The sequence below is a fragment of the Osmia lignaria genome, chromosome 5 (assembly GCF_051020975.1).
Source record: "Osmia lignaria lignaria isolate PbOS001 chromosome 5, iyOsmLign1, whole genome shotgun sequence".
NCBI lineage: Eukaryota > Metazoa > Arthropoda > Insecta > Hymenoptera > Megachilidae > Osmia > Osmia lignaria.
This window is the reverse complement of record NC_135036.1, coordinates 8,851,547-8,874,980: the sequence shown is the minus strand read 5'-3', so window position 1 is coordinate 8,874,980 and position 23,434 is coordinate 8,851,547. Positions and strand designations below refer to the sequence as shown.

At 44.2% G+C, this 23,434-nt stretch overlaps 1 protein-coding gene across 4 annotated transcripts in view; it reads right to left on the bottom strand.

Annotated features, from left to right (window-relative positions):
• Nucleotides 1-23,434, bottom strand: part of LOC117604762 (Fanconi anemia group J protein homolog) — a 72,596-nt gene that overhangs the window by 37,162 nt on the left and 12,000 nt on the right. For 2 of the 4 annotated variants that reach the window (XM_034325194.2, XM_034325195.2), the window contains 2 exons: nt 7,204-7,735; nt 7,017-7,128 (listed from right to left, as the gene is read on the bottom strand). In XM_034325194.2, the coding sequence (XP_034181085.2) occupies nt 7,017-7,128; nt 7,204-7,734 (643 nt within the window). In that variant the 5' untranslated portion in view covers nt 7,735. Of the gene's footprint in view, nt 1-7,016; nt 7,129-7,203; nt 7,736-7,919; nt 8,334-23,434 lie in introns of those variants that run through there. The other 2 variants (XM_034325191.2, XM_034325192.2) reach the window with 2 other exon arrangements.

Sequence of the window (23,434 nt, the reverse complement as noted above, 5' to 3'; positions counted from 1 at the left end):
TATTGATTGTAACTGGGAAAACGGAGTTGCTCGATGCTCTGGAACGATACGGTTTCGAATGGCTAAATAAAAAGGGGTAAGTTGTGTTTTCTTCTATTTCCGTTTCGAAAGGTAATTCTTTAGCTACGGTATGCTTCGACTGAAAAATATTTAAAGAAACATTTGTAAAAGTAGAAAATTGCAATACTCGAAAAGATAGAAATTGCAACGCTTAGAAAAATAAAAATCGTAACACAAAAGATTGCTGCTACGTCAAGAAAGAGAAGCAAAAATAAATATACGTTTCGTTTGCAGACGGTTCATTAGAAATTCAGATACCGTGCGATTCGTTCGAAATATATTTTACTGCTGGATTATACGAAATAAGAAAAAAAGAGGTTCAAATTAAGGCGATCTTTGGCGCACGCCAATTAAATCTAATTAGTCGAGTAACCGGTGGACTTTAATGGAAATAAACGAAGCTATACTCTGGCTGCCGAGCATCGCTCCAGACATTTCCCTTTCTTTTACAGTTTCTTTCTGCTTAACGCCAACTGTCGCGTGATATGTTAACTTTTTCACTCCTCAGGTAAAATACACGAGAAGTAATTAGACGTGGTAATCGAATAATACGATACTTGGGAAAATAAAATTCGCAACACTTGGGGGTAATAAAAAATTACAATATTTAGGATTGATATGCAAACATTTACATAGGGAGAAAAATGCACCCATTACACGATAAAGGGATCGATTATGGGCAAGATCGGATATCGAGAAACGAACGCGAATCGAGGCGAGAAGCGACGGCGAAAATTGCACGAAGCAAAACCGGCGTCAATTGGCGAAACGACGAACCAGTCGACACAACACGCCACGCCCGGGGCGCCTGGCGCCACGCAATTTACCTGCGAAACATTTCCGCCTGAACGAAAAAAAAAAAAAAAAAAAAAAAAATACCCCGTTTTTCCCTCCCTCTCTATCTATCTACACGATCGATTCCACGTGAATTACATCGGGGAATGCGCGGTCGAATTCGTCGAACGACCGAATTCATCAGGGCCGCGGATTATTCAAGGCCAACGGTCAATTTACCTCTCTACGGTTTATACACGTCATTTTTCATTAACTCTAACCAGGCTTGGCTCGAAAGGATAGGGAAATCGGGACACGATCGCGTTCCATACGGCAACGAATGATTTTATGGAAATCAACCCTTGTTCGAGCGAAGACAATTTATTTTCAAACAGACGTTCAAGCATCTATATTGCAAATTTATTAGTATTCTTGCAAGTGGACTGAATCCAGCGAACACAAAAGAAGTGTAGAAATAAAGAAAAATGAAACGAATTTCTGGAACGGCGGATTAAAGGAATCAAGGGACCTATCTGAGAGATGCTGAGGGCAGGAACGGGGCCCGGCTATCTGAAATCGTTAGCTCGCCCTTAGAAATCCTGGAACGGGCGATTCCAGGACGCCGAGGCGATCTTCCAGGGCGTGTGGAATTATGTAAGATCGCGGGTTAGGCCTGGAATCCAACAGTGGCGGCACTTTTTGAATCGCGAATCCTTTCTCGGAAGCAGAGGGTGATCCTGTCGTGTCCTGCCGACTGGACAACCGGGCATACAATCGCGGCTAGTCGATCGACTTCTTTCCATAATGTATAAAATGTTTCTTTTTCTATTAACTAACAAATGTTCGCAAAATATATTCTTCAAAATAATCAAGAAATCTTTTTTAATTACTACACGAAACATCTTTATCCAAAATGATCCAAATAGAAACTTACTATCGTTACACAATTTTCCATGAAAAATTAAAACACCCTCTATATGATTTATCGAGCAGAAACGACGGAAGCAGAAGCTGTGGCAGAGGTGGAGTCAAAGGCGAACCGGAAAGAGCAGAAATCAGAGTGGAAATCGTCGTGGAAGGACGAAGGATCGGGCAAAGGAGAGAAAGAAGAGCGCGGAAAAGATGAAGAGAGGGGAGCACGTATAAAAGAAGGGGTACAGAGGGGCCCGAGAACGTTGGGGACCACCCGAGAGAGGAGTTCAGGACTGGTTGGAAACCGGCGGCGCACGCCATACCTTTGGGGGGTCCCTTATCTTCCGCGTCTACTTGGGACCATCCGGCACTGGCAAGACCTGTCCACGAACCTTTTGCTCTCTCTCTCTTTCGCCAGGATTCTGCATCCTATTATCGATCAATAGCTACGTACACTCTTGCATAATCTTCGTGTTCCTCTATCCAGTCTCCTCTTTCATTCCCTCCAACGTTCCCTCGAGAATTTCATTTTTCCTTCGGGAAGGAACATTGAAACGAAACAAATTAACGCGATGAAATATTAAATTTGACTGGTATTCGAGAATTTATTTCGAATCCATCGAACAAGAATCGATCTATCGTGGAAGAACGTTTTCTTTAAAATAGGATGCGATCGATGGAGGAACGATAACAGGTCTCGAATAAAGTAACGTGCTCTGTCCTTTCAGCAAATGGAATAACGATTAGTCGCAGCATTATTTTTTCACGTGAACCAGTAGTTTCTATCGAACTCGTTGTAAATAATTGGCCTCGTTAACCACGCGATCAATTATATTGCCATGTTCTCTGCTTTATTACCGCGGACTTCGCCATTCCGATTTTCCTTTCGCGGATATCTTCGCCGGGAGAACCCAGGGGGGCGATCGCTGATAAAAATGAAAACTGCTCCTCGAACAACCGCATCGAAACGAAGGATGCTCGAAAAGCGAGGAACAGGCAGAAAATCAAGAGGCGAACGTTTATTGCCGAAAGCGAAAGAAGACACAAAAGCGTGGAGAAAATCGAAAGGAGGGCAACAAACGGAACGGAGATCGAAAACGAGACAAGGGAAGGAGAGCGCGTTTAAGAGAAATAAGGAAGGGTGAATTAGGGAGAAAGAGATGGATTCTCATTGTGAAGAAAGCCGTATGCGTACGTAGAAGACGTGAGATCCGTTGGACCCGCATGCGGACCTTATTGTGTCCCAAAAGAGCGTATACGGTAGGTACCTTAATGTCGGCACGGATGAAAGCGTGGGCCCTCCTTTGTCTTTCGTTCGTGAAGCTGCCACAGCAAGTAGCGTGCTCTGCGGGTAGCCCTGCACCATTCCTCAACTACCGTTCTCCCTTTCTTTCTTTCTCTTTAGCCTCTCTTCAGCTTCTGCCAGAGCAAACGCTGCTTCCTTTCGCGAATCGTATGAAAACCTGGCTAACGTTAGACGTGGATTTTGAAAATTGACTATCGTTTGATTAGAAATTTGGAGAACGCCCGATCGGGTTTGATAACGCTTGGTCTGGTAATTGGAAGCTAAGTTTTGTTATAGAATTTAGCAATTAACTGATAGCTAATTACCGAAAAATCGAGCTAATGTTAGATCGAAACATGGAACTTGAAAATTATTTGGAGAACACTCGATTGCGTTTGGTAACCCTTCCACTAGTAATTGGAAGCTAATTTCTGTTATAGAATTTAGCAATTAGCTGATAGTTAATTATCGAAATACCGAGTAAACGTTAGATCGAAACATTGGAGATTGAAAATTGACTATCGTTAGATTAGAAATTTGGAGAACACTCGACCTGGTAACCCTTCCACTAGTTATTGAAAGCTAATTGCTGTTATAGAATTTAGGAATTAGTCGATTTTAATAAAGTGTACCTAGGTATGTAAATATTTCTGATTGGAATACAACTTGTTTGAAAGGGTGAAATGAACGATCAAACGACTGTAAAGAGCAACGAAAGAGCGATTAGTGTTTCTGGGAATGGTGCTCGACGATGGTACCACGGTTGGTACCTCGGTCGCACAAAAGAGCCGGGACCTAGGTCGTGTTATTAATGTCAGACCGTCACAGAATAGCACGTAGAGTTGCATATTTCGCCAAGTAGTTGCATGCTGAGGCGCAAAGACGATTCACGTCGACGACGGGGTCGGGACACAATATATAATTCCACGTTCGCCGATAATTATTATGACTTGCCAACTTTTCCTGTTCTCACAATGGGACCTCCTTCTTCGACCATTGCCTATTCCGAGCTTCGTTTTCGTTCGTCGAGACGAAGCTTCCTTCTCGTCGACGACGACAGTGCTCTTTCGTCGAGCATAATAAAGTGACATTAGCCGACATGCGATTCCGCGATAAACTTTCGAAATTTATATTCCTTCGGAACCCCACCCTCGTGACGTATCACCTGGATTTCGTTTGGTGGATTCTTCGGTAATTGTGCGCGGTTTTCAGAGATCGTTGATTAATCGTCTATGAACTCGAAGCGATCGTAAATCATTGAGGGGAAAAAAAGTAGCATAGTTTGAAGGATCACGAGAACTTCCGTCTTCCGGGTCTACCACGTGTCCTCCCGCAACTTCTATATAGAACACGAGTAATTAACATTCTACATTCGTACTCATAATTCAAAATTCAAAATTTTGCAAACTCGACCGAACTACGTGTCCGGCGATCGAAATTTCGTCTTAATTTTAGAAATCTTCCGTTGTACTATTTTATAATCGCCGAGTTTCTAGACCAAGATCGTGCTTAATTGCAATCAACATTTGTCCTCGAACGAGGAAACATTTCCATCGAATAATAATGCGCTCGTTTCAAGGTACTTTATAACGAATTACGAGGAAAAAGATTGCAAGGTTTGCGAAACCGAGTCGTGTTCTAATTTAGACCAAGTCGTCTTAGACCTGGAAGTTGAATTACGTTTCTAATTTCTCCACGAATCACGTTTCGATTCTTCGAAAGACAGATATGCAGTCCACGGTTCGGTTGAAAAGGGGTGCAAGAACAAGGACGATGAATTTTAGGAGGGTGTTTTCACGTGGATGGTCAACGTGCTGAGAAGGTTATCGATTAAGCTTAAAGGAACTCAAGATTTTCAGTTGATTCTCGAGAACCTGAATTTATTTCTGCTCTTCAGGTGCACGAATTCGGAACTTTCGGTGGCTAGCAGTACCACTCGAGCTGAGCGTGACAACGACAGCTTTCGAAAGTATCAAGGGAATTATAACTAAAGAAAAGAATAATGTCGTGCGATACACACTCATGACGATAATTGAGCCACCGTATACTCTTTCGTTCGTCTAATTATTATCGATGAGCCTTGAATTCAAAGATAAATTTTTTAGTACACGATAGAACGAAACGGTTAATTATCCTGTACGACTTAATAGTAATTGCTCTAGGTTCATCAAAATTTAATTAGTCCCTTTAAAAACAAAGTTTTACGACGACGTTTGAACCATCCTTATTAATTTGAAATCTATAATTAAATTTTTCATACCCTTCAATTTGATGGCTGGCAAATAACTATTAATTCAAATATCTTTGAATTTTTAATCCATCTACAATGTTAACAGCTCACCTGCGTTTCGCGAGAATACAAGTGTGAAAACGTGACGGAAAATGAACATGGAAGGGAAACTGTTAGCTGGAATGATACGGTAGTACCAGAAAGGTAGCAATTAATCCCAGGATTTCCTTCCACGACGAGGGGAGACACGTTCGATTCCACGAGTGAAAAGGGGTTTCACGTGCTCGATAATTCCAGGTTCGCGAGAACGATGTCACGAGAGAAGGAAGAAGAGGCGGACGAGGAAACCGGGGAGGATCCCTCCGTGATTCCGGAAGCGAAACGATGCGATAGTTAGCGTAAAGCAGACCAGGATTCATCGCGATATATTTATAGTCGAATATTAAAATCGCGTCTTTCGATACGCAACCCCCTGAAGAATCTCTGAATCACCACCCCCGAAAAATATCTGACGACGAAAAACGAATCATCGCTTATCGTTTCAAAAAATCCTTACACCCCCCAAAAATAAGAAAACAAGGATACTGATGTGTCTAGCTGCAATATTTTCTCCGGTCTAAAAAGGCAGCAGACGATAAAGCAACGAAGAACACGATTATGCAAATGCGATATAATAACGCGAGTTAGGGGTCGCGAAATTACGCGACGTTCATCGAAAACAGGTATCGTCCTTTCGCGAACTGGTACCGAGCAATCGTGAGCCCCATTCTCGATTCTAATTGCGCGAATCGCGAACAATTAGCGGCATGCACACGGTTGAATAATTTAAATTAATACGACAGTCGGGAATGCCAGTCAGCCGGTTTTACCGTGTTCTCTTATGGAACTTCTTTAATGTCCTCTCTCTTGATTACCGAAAGTCCTTGATTACACATTTCATACTTGGCGAAACTGCTCCCTTGTCCCATGAAATTATCATTTTGCTACATACTTATATGCAAATAACATTGCAGCTAGTCAATATCATAAAAACTGTATGTGGGTCATGATAGTTCCTTATAAGTTTTACGAACCGTGTACGGATCAAAAGAGAGGACTTAAGAGAACTTCCATTAATTAATTTCGAATTTCTTATTTTATAATTGGTAACAGATAAAAGCTACTGAATTTGTTTGTGCTTATAATTTAGATAGAAAACATAGGTACCTTATTTTTTGTGAACATCCTGGTGATGCTTCAAGGAATTGTTTGAAAGTCCTTTAAAACTTCTGACGAGCGAACGTCGACCAAGTTGAAGGAACTTTGATAAGGCGGAGACGGTGAAACTCGACGAGACGGCTTGTTAAAATTTGGAAAATTCACACGACAGCCGAAAATTTTGCAAAGACGCGAGTTGGGTTATCGACCTACCGTCACGAAGGCTGATACACCACTAAATAGAAACGGCCGGCGAGATAAACAAGGACCGAGCACGATTTGTTTTGATCAACGGATTACGATAAGTCTCGAGCACGGAACGTGAGAATATCAAAATAAAGCGTTCTTACTCATGCTCGCGATTGCATACCAATAAATTTATAATTTAAATTTTATCATAGTACAAAATGTAACATTTTATAACAATTTTATGATAAATTTAGAATAATTTTTTAATTTAGAATGAAGTTATCATGCAAAATTAATAAAATGATGTTATTTTACCAAATTGTGTAATAAAATAATTTTGTGATAAATTATATAAAAATATTGACTCACCAATATGATGATCATGCCATGCTAAAACACTGCAGAGAAGAGCCAAAGTTTTTCCAGTCCCTGTTGGACTCTCCAGAAGGCAGTTTTCACTTTTTGTGCATCCTTGTATGACCTGTGAACATAATTGTTGTAGCATGTTAATAAAAAATGATTCAAACACAAAAACCATTAGAAGTGTTTCTTTTACCTTATTCATCACAGCCATTTGACATGAGTATGGTTTTACAGGAAACTTTACTTTAATCCCTGATATTATATTATCATATTGCATTATTACTTCAGGTGAAATATCTTCTTTACTTTCATTTTTCTCCTCCAATTGCTTTCTATGATAAGTCTTGCACTTTTTGTTCATTTGCTGATGATGAAAGTGTTCTGATTTTGGCATAAACTCATCGGAAGAATCAGAATCTAAGCATATCACTTCATCTATTTCTGGTTTTGGGTTTTTGTCAGACCATGAAAACATTCTAGTGTTTGGCTTTGAATGTTTAAACACTGACTCTTTTTTGTCTTCTTCTGACTCTGAGGTATCAGTAGATTTATCAAATCTGTGTCGTATTGCCTCGTTAGAGTTTTGGTTACAACACGATGCAACTGTAGAGTCTGTATTGCTTACAGATACATTAAGACTCTGTGTAGTATCTTCCTCTTCTGATATATCCCCCCAGGATGATTTCTTTGACTTCTTTACTTTCTTTCTATTTTGTTTACTCATTCTGCAAGTCATATGTATGCAGCGAATCAGAATTATTTTACAGTGAACTAATGTGTTAAATACCAAATTTCAAGCAAAAAATACGTAATTGTAAAGTCATCTACATTTTTGAACTGAATCTTTGAAATGTCAAACAAACTGAATACGAAAATATTGCTTATCTAAAAAGAAACAGCGAATATAACCTTAAAACGTTCTTTACTATCGCACGTGTTGTTACACACCTTGATTCGTTCAACCACTCATCGACTTGAAATTTAATCACAGTGTAAATGGTAAATACAATCACTGAACAAATTACCCAGATTACAAGCATCGATCAATATTAATTACAAGGATACAAGACTTAAAAGATTCGCATACAAGTGCATTTCCCGCTTTTTCTCCTATACTATACTGACACGCAATTCGATATACAATCACTTCTAAACTATGATATAACATATTTTTAAGCTACATTCTTTTAAAAACCCTTTATACTCTAGTATACACTCAAATTGTCTGTGTAATACGAATAAAATTCACAAAAAAATTAAAAAAAGAACGAGCAGCAAACCTCATGTAACAACTTGATAGAATGTCAACTTTTTGAACAGTCACGTGACTTTAGCGGCGCATGCGCGCATTTGAAAACTTCCCGCGCTATAAATTTAAATACCATTTGAATACTATTCTCTAATTTTTCTAATCTACAGATGGTAGAACTTGAAAATTATGTCTCGTATTTCCCCAAAAATGAAATTGTAACGAAAACAATTTCTGAATCATCATTCGCCGCGTTTTCTCGCGTGTATCTCGCTCTTTAAGAATGATTAATTATACGATATAGTATTCCACGCAGATCCAAGCCAGGAAACATAATTTCTGAAACGAACAGGATTAGACGGTTGAGTCCCACAGTTTCAATTCCGATGTTGTTCGGTGACCTTCGTATAGAAGATTCGTCTGCGACCGAGGGGAGGAATATGATTTCCACGGGTGATTTATGCTTCTCGGTCGGTCCAACGTATCAAACTTCTGATTTACGTGGCTGTTGTGGCAGATTTCGAAAGCGGCCCTCATCAAAGGGGGGCCACGGAATTTAAAAGCCATACGGCTCGCGTGCGACTTGAATAAGGAATTTCACTCGACCTACGGAGTAGCATCTCGCGCTGACATGAATCCTTATCAAATTATCCGAAATTCCCACGGTACGGAGGATACAGTACAATTTCGCGCGTGTATGCGTTTGTCTTTCCATATTGCCAACAGCGTAGCACGTTACGAGGAGCCCGTCACGTATGTGCAATGAAATTACTCAGACCGTCGAGCATTTTCAGCTCACGTACCTGTACCGAACGATCCTCGACCAGCAGTTCCTGCCTTTTCACACGGTTATGATGGATATCTTAATGATAACACGCTGCGAGACAGGAATACTCCTTCGAACGATCCTGGCTCGATTCATTTTTACAAAGAACGAAAAAAGCTGGAGGAAATCAGCTCGAAATTAAAATTTAAAAAATGACGTATTATTGAAGGGAAACTCTAAGATCTACGATGCAACAATATCTTTAAGATATAAAAGTATGTCTTTAGCATTCGGTAGTCTCGCTTTTACGATCGCGAAACGTGATTTACTTCCATGCTTTTCCCGATGTCTCGTCGTTTTACACCCGACAAGGAATCACGTTCCGAGTAAGTTCAGCCAGTGGACTGTAAGTTATGCACAGCCTGTGTGATATCCATAAAATACGTCCAAGGGTTCGAGGAAGTTGTTACTACGAAATGTGGCAAATTGCGTGTAACACCCTCGTGAAAAGTCACAAAGCATCCGACCGGTTTCACGCGCCGTCGATCGCCCGTAATTCTCGAGGCGGACTTAACCCTTTCCCGTTTTTCGAGCAAAAAATCTAGCCATCGAAAGGCGCGCGATAAACAATGGAAGGAACAAAAGCGTAAGTTCGATGGCACCCAAGGAGCGCCTCGAATCTCGTTAGTTTTTCAACAGCCCTCCCTCGACGATTCGTGAAATGGTAAATAACCAAATCGGTGCAATAACAACGTCGGCACTTCCATAAATTAACGCCGACCACCGCGTTTTCACGGTGTTCGATTAATCGGTCGAAACTCGAGGGGTGTCGCGCGATCCCAACGAACGATACGGGTCAATTTGCCCTCTCCTTCGGTCGCGTTCGGAAAAGCCGTCGATCGAAAATATTTCTAAACGGTACGGGGAAAGTAACGGTGACGAAATTACCGGGGGCACGCAAAAGGGGGAGAAAGAAATGAGGAAAGGACAGGAGAGATCCCCTTTTTCGATCTTTCTGCGGTATCCCGTGGTCACCCTGCGCGAATCCGGGGAATCAAGCTTTCTCGTGGTCACGAAGCCGGCCAGAGAGAGAGAAATATGAAATATAAATAAAACATATTCTTACCGGCGGCAAGTGCAATAAAAATGCGGGGAGATCAAGAGGGATGCCGGTGGAATACGTAATGGGACCTCGGTTCTCCCTGTCTCTCCCTCTTCCACCACCTTCCCCTTTGCTCTCTATCTCGTATCTCTTTTACCGTTTCTCCTCTACGCCGTTCACCCCTCCAATTTCGCGTTTATTTGTCCCGGTGAACGTTGGAACGAACATCGAAATGCGTAACAATTTCTGGACGTAACAATTCCAACAGTTTATGAAATTCTGCATCCTCCACGTGATTGTTCGTGTCACCCTTGACGGTCAGTTTTATTCAAGAGAAAAGAGAGATCAGGCAATAGCGGTCACCTTGCAGTGTCTCGAAACATCGAAGTCCCTCCACCATCACCGAAAACTCTGTCGACTTGTTTTTTTCCAGGCTGATCCGACGTGAGCGACATGACTTTCCATCATAATGCGCATAATTCCTCATTATTCCAACGTGGAATATTTCTCGAACGACGAGGTCTCGGTGGGGAAGACGAGAGAGAAAGAAATAATGGCAAGGAGGAGGAGTTAGTTACGGAGAGACAGAGGACGAAGAAATAATTCCATAAATGGCGTAACGTACGAAACGAGCAACATATTCCGGGCCGGCGAATCTTCGTCAGCGAAGGGAAAAGCACGCGGCAAACAAGCCAATAAACCGAACAAACGGTCGTCCGGACTTAATTAAGGAATGGCGACTGCATCCACGCCAACGGGTGCCTTCATTTCGTCCGGCAGCTTTATCGTCGGTGCTTATCTATCGGCCGTGAGATAAGATAAAAGGGTCAGAGTTCGAGGTGGGGGAGGATAGGCGAGATAGCCACCCCCTGTTCGTGTAAGAACGGCGAAAAAGTTTCGGGGGTGTGGGAACGGAGAGGATACCATATGCGTTCTTCCTCGTCCGGCTGCCACGGTCCGGCTCCTTTTCTTTATTTCCTCTCCTTCTCCTCCTGCGAGACTTTTCTTTCCACCACGTTGTTTCCACGACGCAGAGACGAGCGAGCAGGGTGACCGGAGAGGGAGGGTCGGAATCGAGTACGTCGTGTCCAGGAGCACGGCTGAAAGTAAAATAAAAGAATCATGCTGGCTGGGGACCGAGGAAACTGTCCGTGTGTACTCGTGCCAGCTCCTACGGGATGCATATGTTTTGTCCCGATTTCATGCTTTTCCTTAAAGTCGAGCAATCGGATGTTCCGATACCGTCTGGAACACCGTTCGATTGTTTTATCCACCCCATCTCCTTTACCCCCTGGAACAACTAACATTTCGATAAATTGTTGGGAGAAATTCGAAGGATTAAAATCTGAATATTAAATTTTTCTATTTAATTTGGTTTTATAAGACGGACGATGTTAATGAAATATCAAGAAATAGATCGACGAAATGTAAAGTCTTTGTTGAAGCGAAACGATCGAATTATCACAGCTTATTGTTACTTGAGAAACAATGGAGGAAGTTGAGCGAGGTTGAGAGTGTTACGGAAGACGAAGGTAAATTCGAAGGAACACGAAGGACAATAACTTTTCGACGGGGGTTGCGGAGGGACATCGATCAGATGCGATCACAGTGGAATTAGCCGTCCCTTGCAGGACTCCGGGGCTCCTTCCACCCTTCGATCCGGAACCAAGCTTGTCCGTGTTTCTTTGACCTGGACAAAAGGTTTTCTCGATAAACGATTCTATTAGTGTACACCGGACAACGTAAAAATGCGTTACGGAATTCTGGTTGACGTAAGCACCGAGGATTAATTACTTCCGCGTTATTTTCTGCGAAGTTTCATCGGTCCCCGTGAGCCTTTTCTCGTGCATGAACTCATTAACACCCAGTTACCTTGTATCGCGATCGACCTCTAGAGTTTCACGATTACATCGCGTCGTACTTTCAGTGGGATATTTTGCAGACGTTTCTGAAAACACGATCGGGGTAGGAGCCCTTAAAAATCGTCGAAACAAGGGTAAGAATAAAGAATGCCACGAAACGACACGAAGATCGAGGTTACCCCATCAAATATCATAAACGTGCCATCGCGTTCGCTGTTTTTCATGCGTCTGTCACGAAAGTGATAACAGAAGGAAGGGGGTGCGCGAGGGGTGCTTCTCGAGTCCATGAAATATGAATAGATTTGGCCTGACGCCACAAAAGAAAGCGTCACGGCAAATTAATCGGTCGACGAGAAGCACGCGAGACGTGTGATTTAATAAAAAGCTTCCCTCTTCCTTCGGTTGGCGAAAAACGGGGTGGAAATACGCGGCGACCCCCCTCGGCGTAATAAGTTTAGTTTCCACGACGAAACGGTCATAAAGCAGGCCGTGTATTCACAGCGTGGTGCCTTGTTCGGATTTCGCGGGGACGTTTAAGGGACGTTTTTCCTTTTTACGATTATTGCCAACCAAGAAACATTGCTCGTCACATAAAATTAGAAAATTTCGATGTTTTCGTCGAATTACATTTTCTTTTTAATTTCCTACAATTCTTACTATATTTTCTTTCTCTCACGTCAAAGGGTTGAACATGAAAATAATGACATCCGATTGCAATTGTATGTTGTTATTAGGTTGTTTGATAGCAGTGATTTGTAGTCAATTAAAATTTGTACGATAAAATCGACGACATTGTTCCCTCGGCCGTGTTTAATCGGGAATGCAATTAATTTCGAGCAGACACAAGGTGCTATTTTGATTTAGTAACAGCGAAACGGTTACTTGCACATTTCGTTGCAAAGTATTTAATTCAGTCACGCTGCTTATCTCGTTACTCATGCGATCTTTAAGGTGCTAATTTAATAATTGCATAGCCACTGATCGTTAGGTACACTAATTTATTCAAGAAATAATAGGGTAATCATTTCTATGTTATTTTCTTCAATTTCTCGATCTCATTTATATCGTTCATTATTTTAATAATTAAAAATTTATATCTACGAGTGATTTAAAAAAAATAAGAATTTTCTTTTTCTTGATCGAAAATACGCGTAGGGTCTTATGGTGTTCATACTCGTGGTATAAACTGTCATGGGTACACGTGAAACAACGGAGTTTCGCGTTTCGCCTGGTATCAACACGCGATCAACGTTCGTCACGCGCTGTACAATGTTAATTTTTCATATTTTATCACTTCCTGCCTGTTTAGAACCGGGTCGGACCTATTATTAATTCATTATCGCGGCAACGGGTGGTCGTTTATGGGAAACTCGCGAGCCTAAGCGCCTTTAAAACTTCCATTCCGGAGTTGCCGCTAATTCTTTTTTTTTTTTTCCAAGCCTTCCTTTCTCGTGGAATTTTATAAAATGGGGCAGATGAAAATCGAACTCGATCGATAATCTAATTATCACGAATGAAAAATAACCCCTTTGAATTAAAAAAGAAAATATATAAATGATCCATTAGTAAGAAAAAGTGAGCCACCCTTTCGTGGGTTCTCGAAAAACGGGAAGTCATTAGGGTGTGATTTCATTTCCGAACTTCTCGCCGGGACATTCTCGCGGCGACCCCCGGTGTCCTGGCGAGGCAGATTAAATGGCCGGTGCAAAAAAGTCATAAAATAAGTTATAATTTGGCGCAGTCGGCGTCGCGATGCTCAATGTCCTGTATGATCACCTCCCTCTCACTCGACTGAACTTTACCCCCAGCTTTACCCCGACGGAATTGGGATGACTTCGAACCCCCTCTCGTCCCACCCTCGCCCTTCGTCCTATGTTGAAACACGGCACAGTATTTTCTCCCTTTCCCTTCCACTACTCTGTCCGGCATCCCCTTTCTCACCGAGTTCCTTGATATTTTCCTGGCCGGTTTCTACGTTAAGAGAGAAGACGTCCTATCCAATTCCTGATTAATTGTAGGATGTAGTAGAGGGAGGTCAAGGGTCAGCGTGGAACTACCGAACATGGGGTGGTGATTCGTGTCAGCACGGGGTAGAAACTCGACGCGTGTCGTCTCGAGATGATAAAGATACTTGAAACTTATCCGTTCTGGCTGATAATAAGTTGGATATACTGGGTCGTTCGTCTTTTATTGGTTCTCGAAGAAATTAGGGTAGGGTGGGAATTTTAGATAGAAAAGAACAGAGAATAAAAAATATTTTGAGAATTTGCAACCTCTAATATCAAAATTTCCATCACCCCCTCGCGCCACCATGAAACTTCAACCATCCTTCTTCCCAGTCGACCGAGAGATAATAAACTTTCCGCGTTAAACGAAGTTCCTAGTACCCGGATCGACGGTAATAACACTAAACTAGATAAGAGTAATTACCGTAATCGATATATTCGAACGACATTCCCTTCGTCGAGCCGTCCCAAATGACGCTACATATGGTGATTGGAAGGAGCACCTCCGAGGGGTAAAAAATGTCACGTCGCCCTTAAGCGTGCGTGGAGCAAGGTTAAAGGTCAGCTGTTACGAGAGAAAGACAGAGGAGGGAAAAGATATTTCGACGAGGTACACCTGTTCCCTCTGATAAACCGTCTTAATGGTGTCTCTTTAATGGCTCCAGCATGCTGAAGGGAACAGTCCCGTCGATGTTACGGATATTAATGGAGTGTTTCTTTATCGGTTCGAAAGGTCAATGTTTGCTACTTAACACCTTGAGAAACGAATGCTGTGCACATCTAAACAGCACCGATTATCAAACACAGAAAAGGGATATTTCACAAACATTTCTATCGAAAGTAAAGAAGATAAAAATCACCTTTTCGTTGATTACTCGCGCAATTACCATGGAGCAGGATTTTTTTTTTTTTGTTTTTCAGAAAAAAATCTCATCGTTACTCGTCGCTCTTTTATCATCGTCACCGGCGATTCATCGATTCGACGAATCGGCTCGGTGTGTTCGCAAGCTCTTTGTGCGACTTCAGCAATTATCGTTGGAGGGTTACGTGGGAACGTCGAGAGGGGTAGGGAGGGTTGGGGGGACGACGTTAATGCGCGGCGTGTATTGTAATGGTTATTAGCATCATTTAATTTTCTGTCGACGTTCGTTAATCGCGGCCCTTCCCCGTTTCTCGAGGAAATGGCCGATCCATTTGTCAGCGGCGCGCCGGAAGCGGGAAAAAGATCCGTCCGATGCATGGACGCGCAAAGGACTTCCTGGATATCGAGCTGCTGCTCTCCCCGCATTTATTCCGCGGGGAATTATTTATTCCATGGGGGGAACCGTGTTTACACCCTCGATCGACCGTCTGGCTATTAGCGGCATTCGAAAGCCGTATAAATTATCCACGAATTTCGTATATTTTCCATTCGATTAAATAATATTGTTGATACTTTAACGAGTCAAATAAAATATGAAAAACGTCCGCTGTTCGAATTTTCCCCTTGATCGGACAGTAGAACGCGACCCGGCTCGATTTCATCTTCGAAACTTTCCGAAATTCGTTGGCCCCCTTTTTCCTTCTGTCTTAGGGACGATTATTCGTGCGGACACTCAGATTAGCCCGCCGGTTTGTGGATCGTGGCTTAAGGGGATCAACCCCGGGGATTAGCCCTCGGTGTGGATGAACAGATTATTTTCTGAAGATAAGCCAGGATCGGCTGTCAGACGTTGAGCAGTGAAACGGGTATCGGTGGATCGTTTCAATGGGATATCGGTACTTAAAGCTAATCGTATATATCTCGACAGGGAAAAGTCGAATTGTTTGGAAACGAATCGGGCGAATCACTGCCGAAACGCGATTAAAGATTAATTAATCTCTGTGAATAATGATCTCATCGTGTTTGTGAAAAATTATAAGACAGACCTCTGGTTTAATATAACGTATCGTCGGAATCGAAACGGTAGTTACAATCCAAACTGCCGATCGGAATTGGTAACAAGGTTGACTCGCAGAGGTGTAGGTGGGCGGCCGGAAACGACAGGGACACACGGGGGTGGCGTGCCATAAATCTTGGTACAACCGAGGGTGTGGTCAAGCGCAGTGTCGAATGACCGTGGTTCTCGTCTACAAATCTATAAAGGCCCCGCTAAACCAGCCCCGCTTCACCCCGTTACGCGGGGTGCATTGCACGCGTGTACGGTCCGCTGCGCGTGTCTTTGCACGGCGCAGGGACAAACGATCCTGCGGGACCGCTGGTCAAACACACAGCACACCTCTCCACCGTTCTGGTAATATGTTCTCGTCACTGGCAACGGCTGTTTTCCCCTTTCGCGGAAATCGCCGTTTTTCGGTGATTTATCGCGCCGCCCTATGGTCGTCCAGTTTTCTAACCGCTCACGCGGAAACCGGTGGGGATCGAGAGCGAGGTCGAAGGTGCACCACCAGCTTCCTGATCCCGTATGCAAAAGGAAAAGGGTTTCGAACGAATCGTGGGAAGATTCTTCGAGGACCACGTGTGGGTCAGGAAAAAAAAGGACGGAGAATGAAGAGGTTCTAATTGAACCCTCGATGAAATTAGAGCACAATGATTTAACGAAGGAACAATGTATCAAAGAGTTAAAACAGGGATGTAGTTTAGTACCGTAGAGGATTTCTGTTAAAGAAACGAACGTCTGACCCAGTCACCCTGAAATTTCCTATTTAACGACCATTAACGAAAGCAACCCACCTGTTCAAAATGCGATAAACATTCGGAACAACGTTCGAATCGAACGTATGCAGGCCAGAAGGATAATCAAATTCGAGTTCATCGAGCGAGCGTGACGCTTATTGGCGTGCAGCACACGCGTGTAGCACGGGACAGCGAACAATGGCGGTGAATCGACGCGAGTAGGAAGTGTACCATATGTCAAATCGTTGCTGGACGAAGCAACGCGCTTCGATGCTTCTGCTACCGGTATTACAAAACGCCGAAAGAACCGTAGGTGCCACTTACGGGAAAACGAAACCGATCGTTTCGTTGGTAATTACAGAGGGTGAAACACCTCGAGTGTTGCGAGTTAATATCTCGGTAACGTAATACGAGTGTATGTTAAAATTGTTTCAAGTGAATTCACAGAGAGTTCCCTTATTTAATAGGAAGACAAAAGAATTGAACTTTTATCCAAAGTAGGTGTCATTTTCTTTGTTCTGTAATTGATATCGTTAGTTTATTCCCTACTTTTCCGTGAGGGGAATCGAGGGATAATAATAGGCGAAATTTCTACTGGTGGCGATTCGCAGGAAGTGACTTCCGGCGCGGCGTCGAACCGGCAAAACTTCACCGATTCACCTGTGTACTCCGCGCGCGATTCTCCAGGTGTCCCTTCCTGTCTCGCTGTGAGAAATTCCTAGACTGCTAAGGGAACGTCTTTCATTTCCCTCTCCGAGTCATTAAAACGCGTCAATAATTAGAATAAAATAATTCTTAAGTCCTCGATGAAAATCTTTTAAAAATTGCCACTTTTGCTACAAGATTAAACTCTCTCAAGAGGTCACAGGTGGATAATTCAAATGGAAGCCGAATTTTCAATAATTACTTACAAGATGGCCGCGTAATTCGTGACCCTCTCCGCGGTCCGCATTAAAGTGACAGAAATTAGCCGCTCCCGAGACTCAGCTCTGTCGAATGGGTGCCCGTCATTTCCATATTGTAATGTCCCGTATCCTGTCGACCGACCGATATTATGCGTTAACAAACCATTTAAGCCAGGTGTTAAATTGTCTGTGACGGTTGTGAACGCTCGATTCCCGGTTGTCGCCGTCTCCTACGAGAGAGAAGCGTAATTCTCGCGCGTGTAACCGAAAGGTCGGGCCCCGGGACGAGCGTTAATGGCTGCAAATTGGTTAGAAAAACGAACGGTGCTGGGCCCCGGGCCGCGACGAGCCGACTGAAAAAAGGTCCGCTTGTTTCCTGTTTACGATCCACCCGAGACAACCGGCACCCAGGGTCTCGATCTCATCGAACGAAACGCTTCGGGACACGAAGCTTCTATCCTTTTGTTTCTCCCTTCTGTCTCTGTTTCTTCCTCTGCCCGTTCTTTTTCACGTCGGGCCCCGTTCGCTGCTTATAATCGATTCGATCGACCAATTCGTCAGACGGAGTCATTAGTAGACGGTCGTCATGAAATTTAATCCTTCTCTGCGTCACACGCTTCGTGGGCCCTTACGTTCTTGCCGCTTCGTGTTACTTTTCTATTTTTTCCTCTCGAACGGTTGATCCCTCTGTCCGATAACTGGCCCCGTCGCCGATCAAACTGTCCACCTAATGCCGGCTAATAAGCCACGGCAGGAATAAAAGTCCCGATTTTATTGATATTAACACCTTTAACTGTGCGCTGCTGTTGCCCCCTCGGCGCCATTGTTCGCGCGGATTGCTTCCTTTATTGGGCCTACCCGGGCCCTCATATGTATACTATCAAGTGAATTCATGATTTGTTGCTATCGTTGAAAATTTGTTGAAATATTTCTTTGAATTTGTCCCTTGCGAAAAGAATCCTTTTCTCCAGGACACCTGGAGTATCGTGAAATGATTCTCGCGTTCAAGCATCTGTGAAATTTGTCCTGGGAAACCGTAATTCTGAGCGTAAGCGTCGGACACGAGCGATTAGCATCTGCGATACAGGAAACGTAATTTATGCGCAGGAAACGAATGGATTCGACAATTATAAGGGACAAGTTTCTTTCGATCGACTACAGCTGTCTGAACCACTGTAGCGTGTTTTCTGGCAAGATTACACGGACACTTTGATTATACATAATCTTCAGAAGTACCAACTGTAATCAATGTCTTTTTTATCAATTTCAAATATTTGCAATCAAATTGGGCTGCAGTTTTCTTTTGCTATAATCAAGAAGAATTTATCAGGCCCAAATATCAAGAAACAAGGGAGAATCGAATTCGAGAGCGGTTCAAAGCCGTCGCTGCTCGTGCGGTTGGTCACAGTAAGCGAGCATACCTCGTAGCGATAATTTCTCCACGGAGAACGTGAAACACCATCAAATAAATGCGTGGCCCCACACACTGGGTCCGGCGTGGAAAGGGAATGAAGAGAGAGCGATCGGTGGATCGGCATCGAGGAGAGGGACAGACAGATTCTGTTTCTGGTGGGGACTTCAGCTGGCGGTGGCTTCTGTGTGGGCCCTAAGCAAGGCCCCGAAGGGCCTTAAGTACGGTGGGGCGCCTTATCTCGCCTCGTTACTTCGCCTTAACGGCGGCGAATGCTTGAAATATCGGCGCGGCGGCTTCCGTAATTCCGTATAGAAACGCCGCTTAATTTGGCCATTAGTGCGAGCACGGTAATTCAGACGGCCGCGATTACGCGCCGCCGGAAAAAGCCTTTGTCCGCCGATTTTCACCTGGCACGCCCTGCCTTATCGGCATTCCATGCCGTTCAGAGACTTTCAGTGCCGCGAGCTATTACCGAACGTTCGAAGGGCGGGAATGCGAGTGGTAGGAAAAGTTCGGCAGAGTTCTGAGGAGTCTAACCCACTTACGTCACTTGAAAGTCCATTTTTCCATAAAGAAAATTTCTTGTAAATTATATTAGCGATCCTATTAGACCAACCTGTCCATTAGTTGCCGTCAATCTGTTCGGTCTCCCGCGTCCGATCCGAAAATTTGTACTCGATATCAGGGGTAGAAGGGAGGGTAAACGGGAGGACAAACATGCAATACGCGCGTGTCCCGTTTAATTATACGGCGGCAGGCATTATGCAAATAAACGCGGTGTCATCGATAATCTAGGCCCGACGTTACCTGTCCGCATGTTAGCTCTGTCGATTCGCGCTGGCTTTCGACGGTTCGAACGGCTGAAAGACACCCCGTGGGGGTCGAATCCGGGTGTCTTTGGAACCGGTTTCGACCATGGAACCGCGTTCCTTCGTCCTTTCGCAATATCGGGAGATTGCATGAGACACGCCAGCTTCGGGAGCGACCATTACGAATCAATAAGGGAAGCGAGGACGAGGACACGGACTTTCTTTCCGTGGGACGTTTAATTTGCCCGGCAGATCGCGGGGCCGGCTTTTAACGACTGAAAAGTGCACGGAGGAGGACGCAGCTGGTACCAGCTGTCACCGGGACAGAACGGGAGGACGACAGGATAACGAGACGCTGACGGTCCAATTAGGTCCTAGACGCGACTGGAAATTGCGTCGTGAAACGATCACTTTCAGAATATGATGAGTTTCCTACGTTGCCCCGATAGACGGACTCTTCTTCGATCGCTTAAGAATCCTTTGGCATCACAACTTTCCTGATATTCAATTACAAACCGAAGCAATCGGAATATCTGTTAGACAGCTATTGTCATTGCGGCTGAAGAAGCTACTCGCGACAATTTTCGATTAAAATTAGTTGTCACCAAGATGACGAAGAATCGTGATAGACACAGACTTAAAAGAAAGTGGAACCTCCGTGCGACCGTCAATCACGATCCACGCGCGATGATCATGGTACCAGCTGTCACGGCATCCTCCTCGAACGAAAATAAGGAACCGAGTGCCGCGAGGGAGGACGGGCTAACGAGACGTTGACGGGCCAATTAGATTCTAAATCGTGGCAATAATATCCAAGGGACGATGCATTTCGATGCACCGGTCTTCCGGTTCCCTCTAATCGGTCAGGGTAACCGGTAATTTCATTTCTGATCGATAGACCTCTCTGTCACTGGCACCCAGTTATTACCCGATCCCCAGCTGTTGTCTCGAAATTTTTGATTTCCTTTTCAATTTTCCAAATAGTCTCCAGCGGTGGAGGTGCAGCCACCAATCAGACGTGGTTTGACGTGAAACGAGCGGTACGGGGCTGCGGCATACCAGGACGACAACGACTTTATGGCCGGGCCTTAGGGTCCAGGATTCTCGGTGAATTCTTTCGATCGACGCTAAAGGGGAGCGAAGAGAGTAAGGGGAGGGCAGCATCTCTGGATTTCTCGATGGCACGTCGCAGGTTTCACACCCTAAGTGGCGCGGTGTCTCTGTTCCCGCCACTGGCACAAACAAACGTCCGGTCTCGATACGAGCGCACACCATCGCGAAACGGCTGAATAAAAGATGAGATTCACACCGAGCCTTGTTCGCGGCACTCTTTCGCTTTTTCTGCCGTTTCGTCGGCCGCCACTTGTGCCGCCACCCTGTTTCACGGTTATGCTTAATAAAGTGACTTCGGGTAGCAGCGCGGGCAAAAGCATCCCGCGGACCGGTCCCCTGACCGAAGAGACACTTTGCAGCTTCGAAACGGCAGTCTCGAGCCGGTGTCTTAGACTCCGTCGACCGGTTCTCCGCTCTTCATCGAAGCGTTGATAAATCGGTCGATAGTGTTAAACACGCATCAAGTGGCCGCTCTTCTCTCTTCGAGTTCCCGCACTGCCTTTGGATAGCCATCTTCGGGCTAGGTGGTCCTTGGTGCAAGATTTATCTCGAAGAAATACCTGTTTAATTATTTTTTAGTTGAACAGGATCGATTGGAGTGTGAGAAATGATTTCTTTCCAATTTCACTCGAATTTGAATCACGAATTAAATCAATACGGCTTCTGAAGAAATTTACAGAAGACAACTCCCGAAAAAGGGATCAAAGACACGACGGGAGTGGCATTCGGTATAATGGACCGATTTTTGCCGAAATTACACCGCCAGTTACGTACAATGTCGTTTATTGGACAGAGGATGAAGTTCGAGCAAACGACACCGTTCGTGTCCCGTAGCAGTCATTACGCCGCCTTTATGGCAGTCATTTAGCATTGCTTTTTAGCCGCGGTTTAACAGCTGTGCGTTTCACAGCTACGTGGCTGGCGTGCCGCGTATTTCTCATCGCGAGAATGCACGCGACCGAGGCAAGAAGGAGGATGATGCGTGCGTGGACGCGAGGACTAGCCCCGAAGAACCGGGACAAGCTGTCGAACAACCGATTACCTTCGTTCCTTCGCAACTTTTCTCGAACAATTCCGCCCCCCTGGGGTATATCGAGGCTCGTTCGCTAGTAAATCGGTCCTCTAATTGCCGGCGATCATCGCCGCTAGGTAATTAGCGACGGTAATAATTGCGATAGAGAGGCGCGGTAGGAATCATCGTGCGCGAAGAATAGAAACGACGTTGTTTGCCTAATTGATTCGTTATCAGGGACAATAATGAACCGTGCATCGTTTCACTTTTCGCTTCGAGTACCAGATGGAGAGGAACGAGTAACTAAAGGTATAATTCTCTGGTGATTTTTCGAGCGAGTCGAGCGAATCCCGGAAGTTTATCCAGCAAGGTAAACAACAGCTGCTGTACAACATAAACCTCTCGTTAGACAGGAATTTGCAATGCAAACTGTCTGGTTAGAAATTGCGAAGAAGTGGTTAACCCTGTCGCCCCGAGAGACTTTCGTGGCGTTAGTTTGGCAAGCCTGAGTGGTGCCACGAGATGGACGCTCGAACGGGAAGCCCCTTAAAACTCTTTGCGTGTCAACGTCGCCCGTGAGGCGGAAGAGAGGAGAAAGATACGGGAAGAGGTTTTCTTCCTTCGGATTTCGCTTATCGATTAGCTTCGTTACGGAAGCGAGACTACAGGTGAAAAAACTCATTTGCTGATTGCCTCAACTCTTTAACTGCGTACTGTACCCATGCGATAAACATTAGTAAACATTCATTTCAAATGTACCCCTTCTGCCATAATAAAATGAAAAGAAAAAAATAAGAATGGACATTGATGAAGAACGAGTGGAACGAGCTCTTCAGCGTGACACCTACGAGGCAAACTCGTAGCCTCATGGGCGAGATCGTAAACGAATTAAAGGTTTCCAAGCTGGCTGTAAACCGATACGATTAAGCGACTGCCGTGAAGGGTTGTAAAGGCCAATTAACACCAACCGTGACACTAGGATTATAAGTCATTTAGACTGTTAAGGTTGTCGCTTTAAAAGAAACCTTTAACCCTCTGCTCTAATGTAACACTTGAACTACGATCAATTTTTCAATAAACCAAAAAATTTCCAAATCGTAGTTTTATTATTTAAACTTCCTTCCATTTCAACCAAATTAATATTTTTCTCTAAATTCCGATAGCATCGTGCAGTGGCACTTAGAAAACCCATTCACGGCTACCCTTAAATAACAACAACACCTCAGCCTCTCCCTAATGTCCCATAGAATCCCCAGAAACGGACGCTTATGTTTTTTAACGAGCGTCCACGTAGAAGAGCCTGGAAGGAGAAAAGGTCCGCGCTTAGAGCGAAGCAAGGGGTGTCTTCGATGCGGCCAGATAAGCTGGACGTTGTTTGTTATTTAGGGGGTTTCTGGACGATCGCTGGTTCGCCACTGGCCAGGAATTATAATGACGTCGCGTTTCACGCGGACGCGTGACACTCGGTTGAACGTGGAAATTTTAAATCGTGCAGGAAACGTTCAGCCTCTTTCAACCTGAGTACGATAG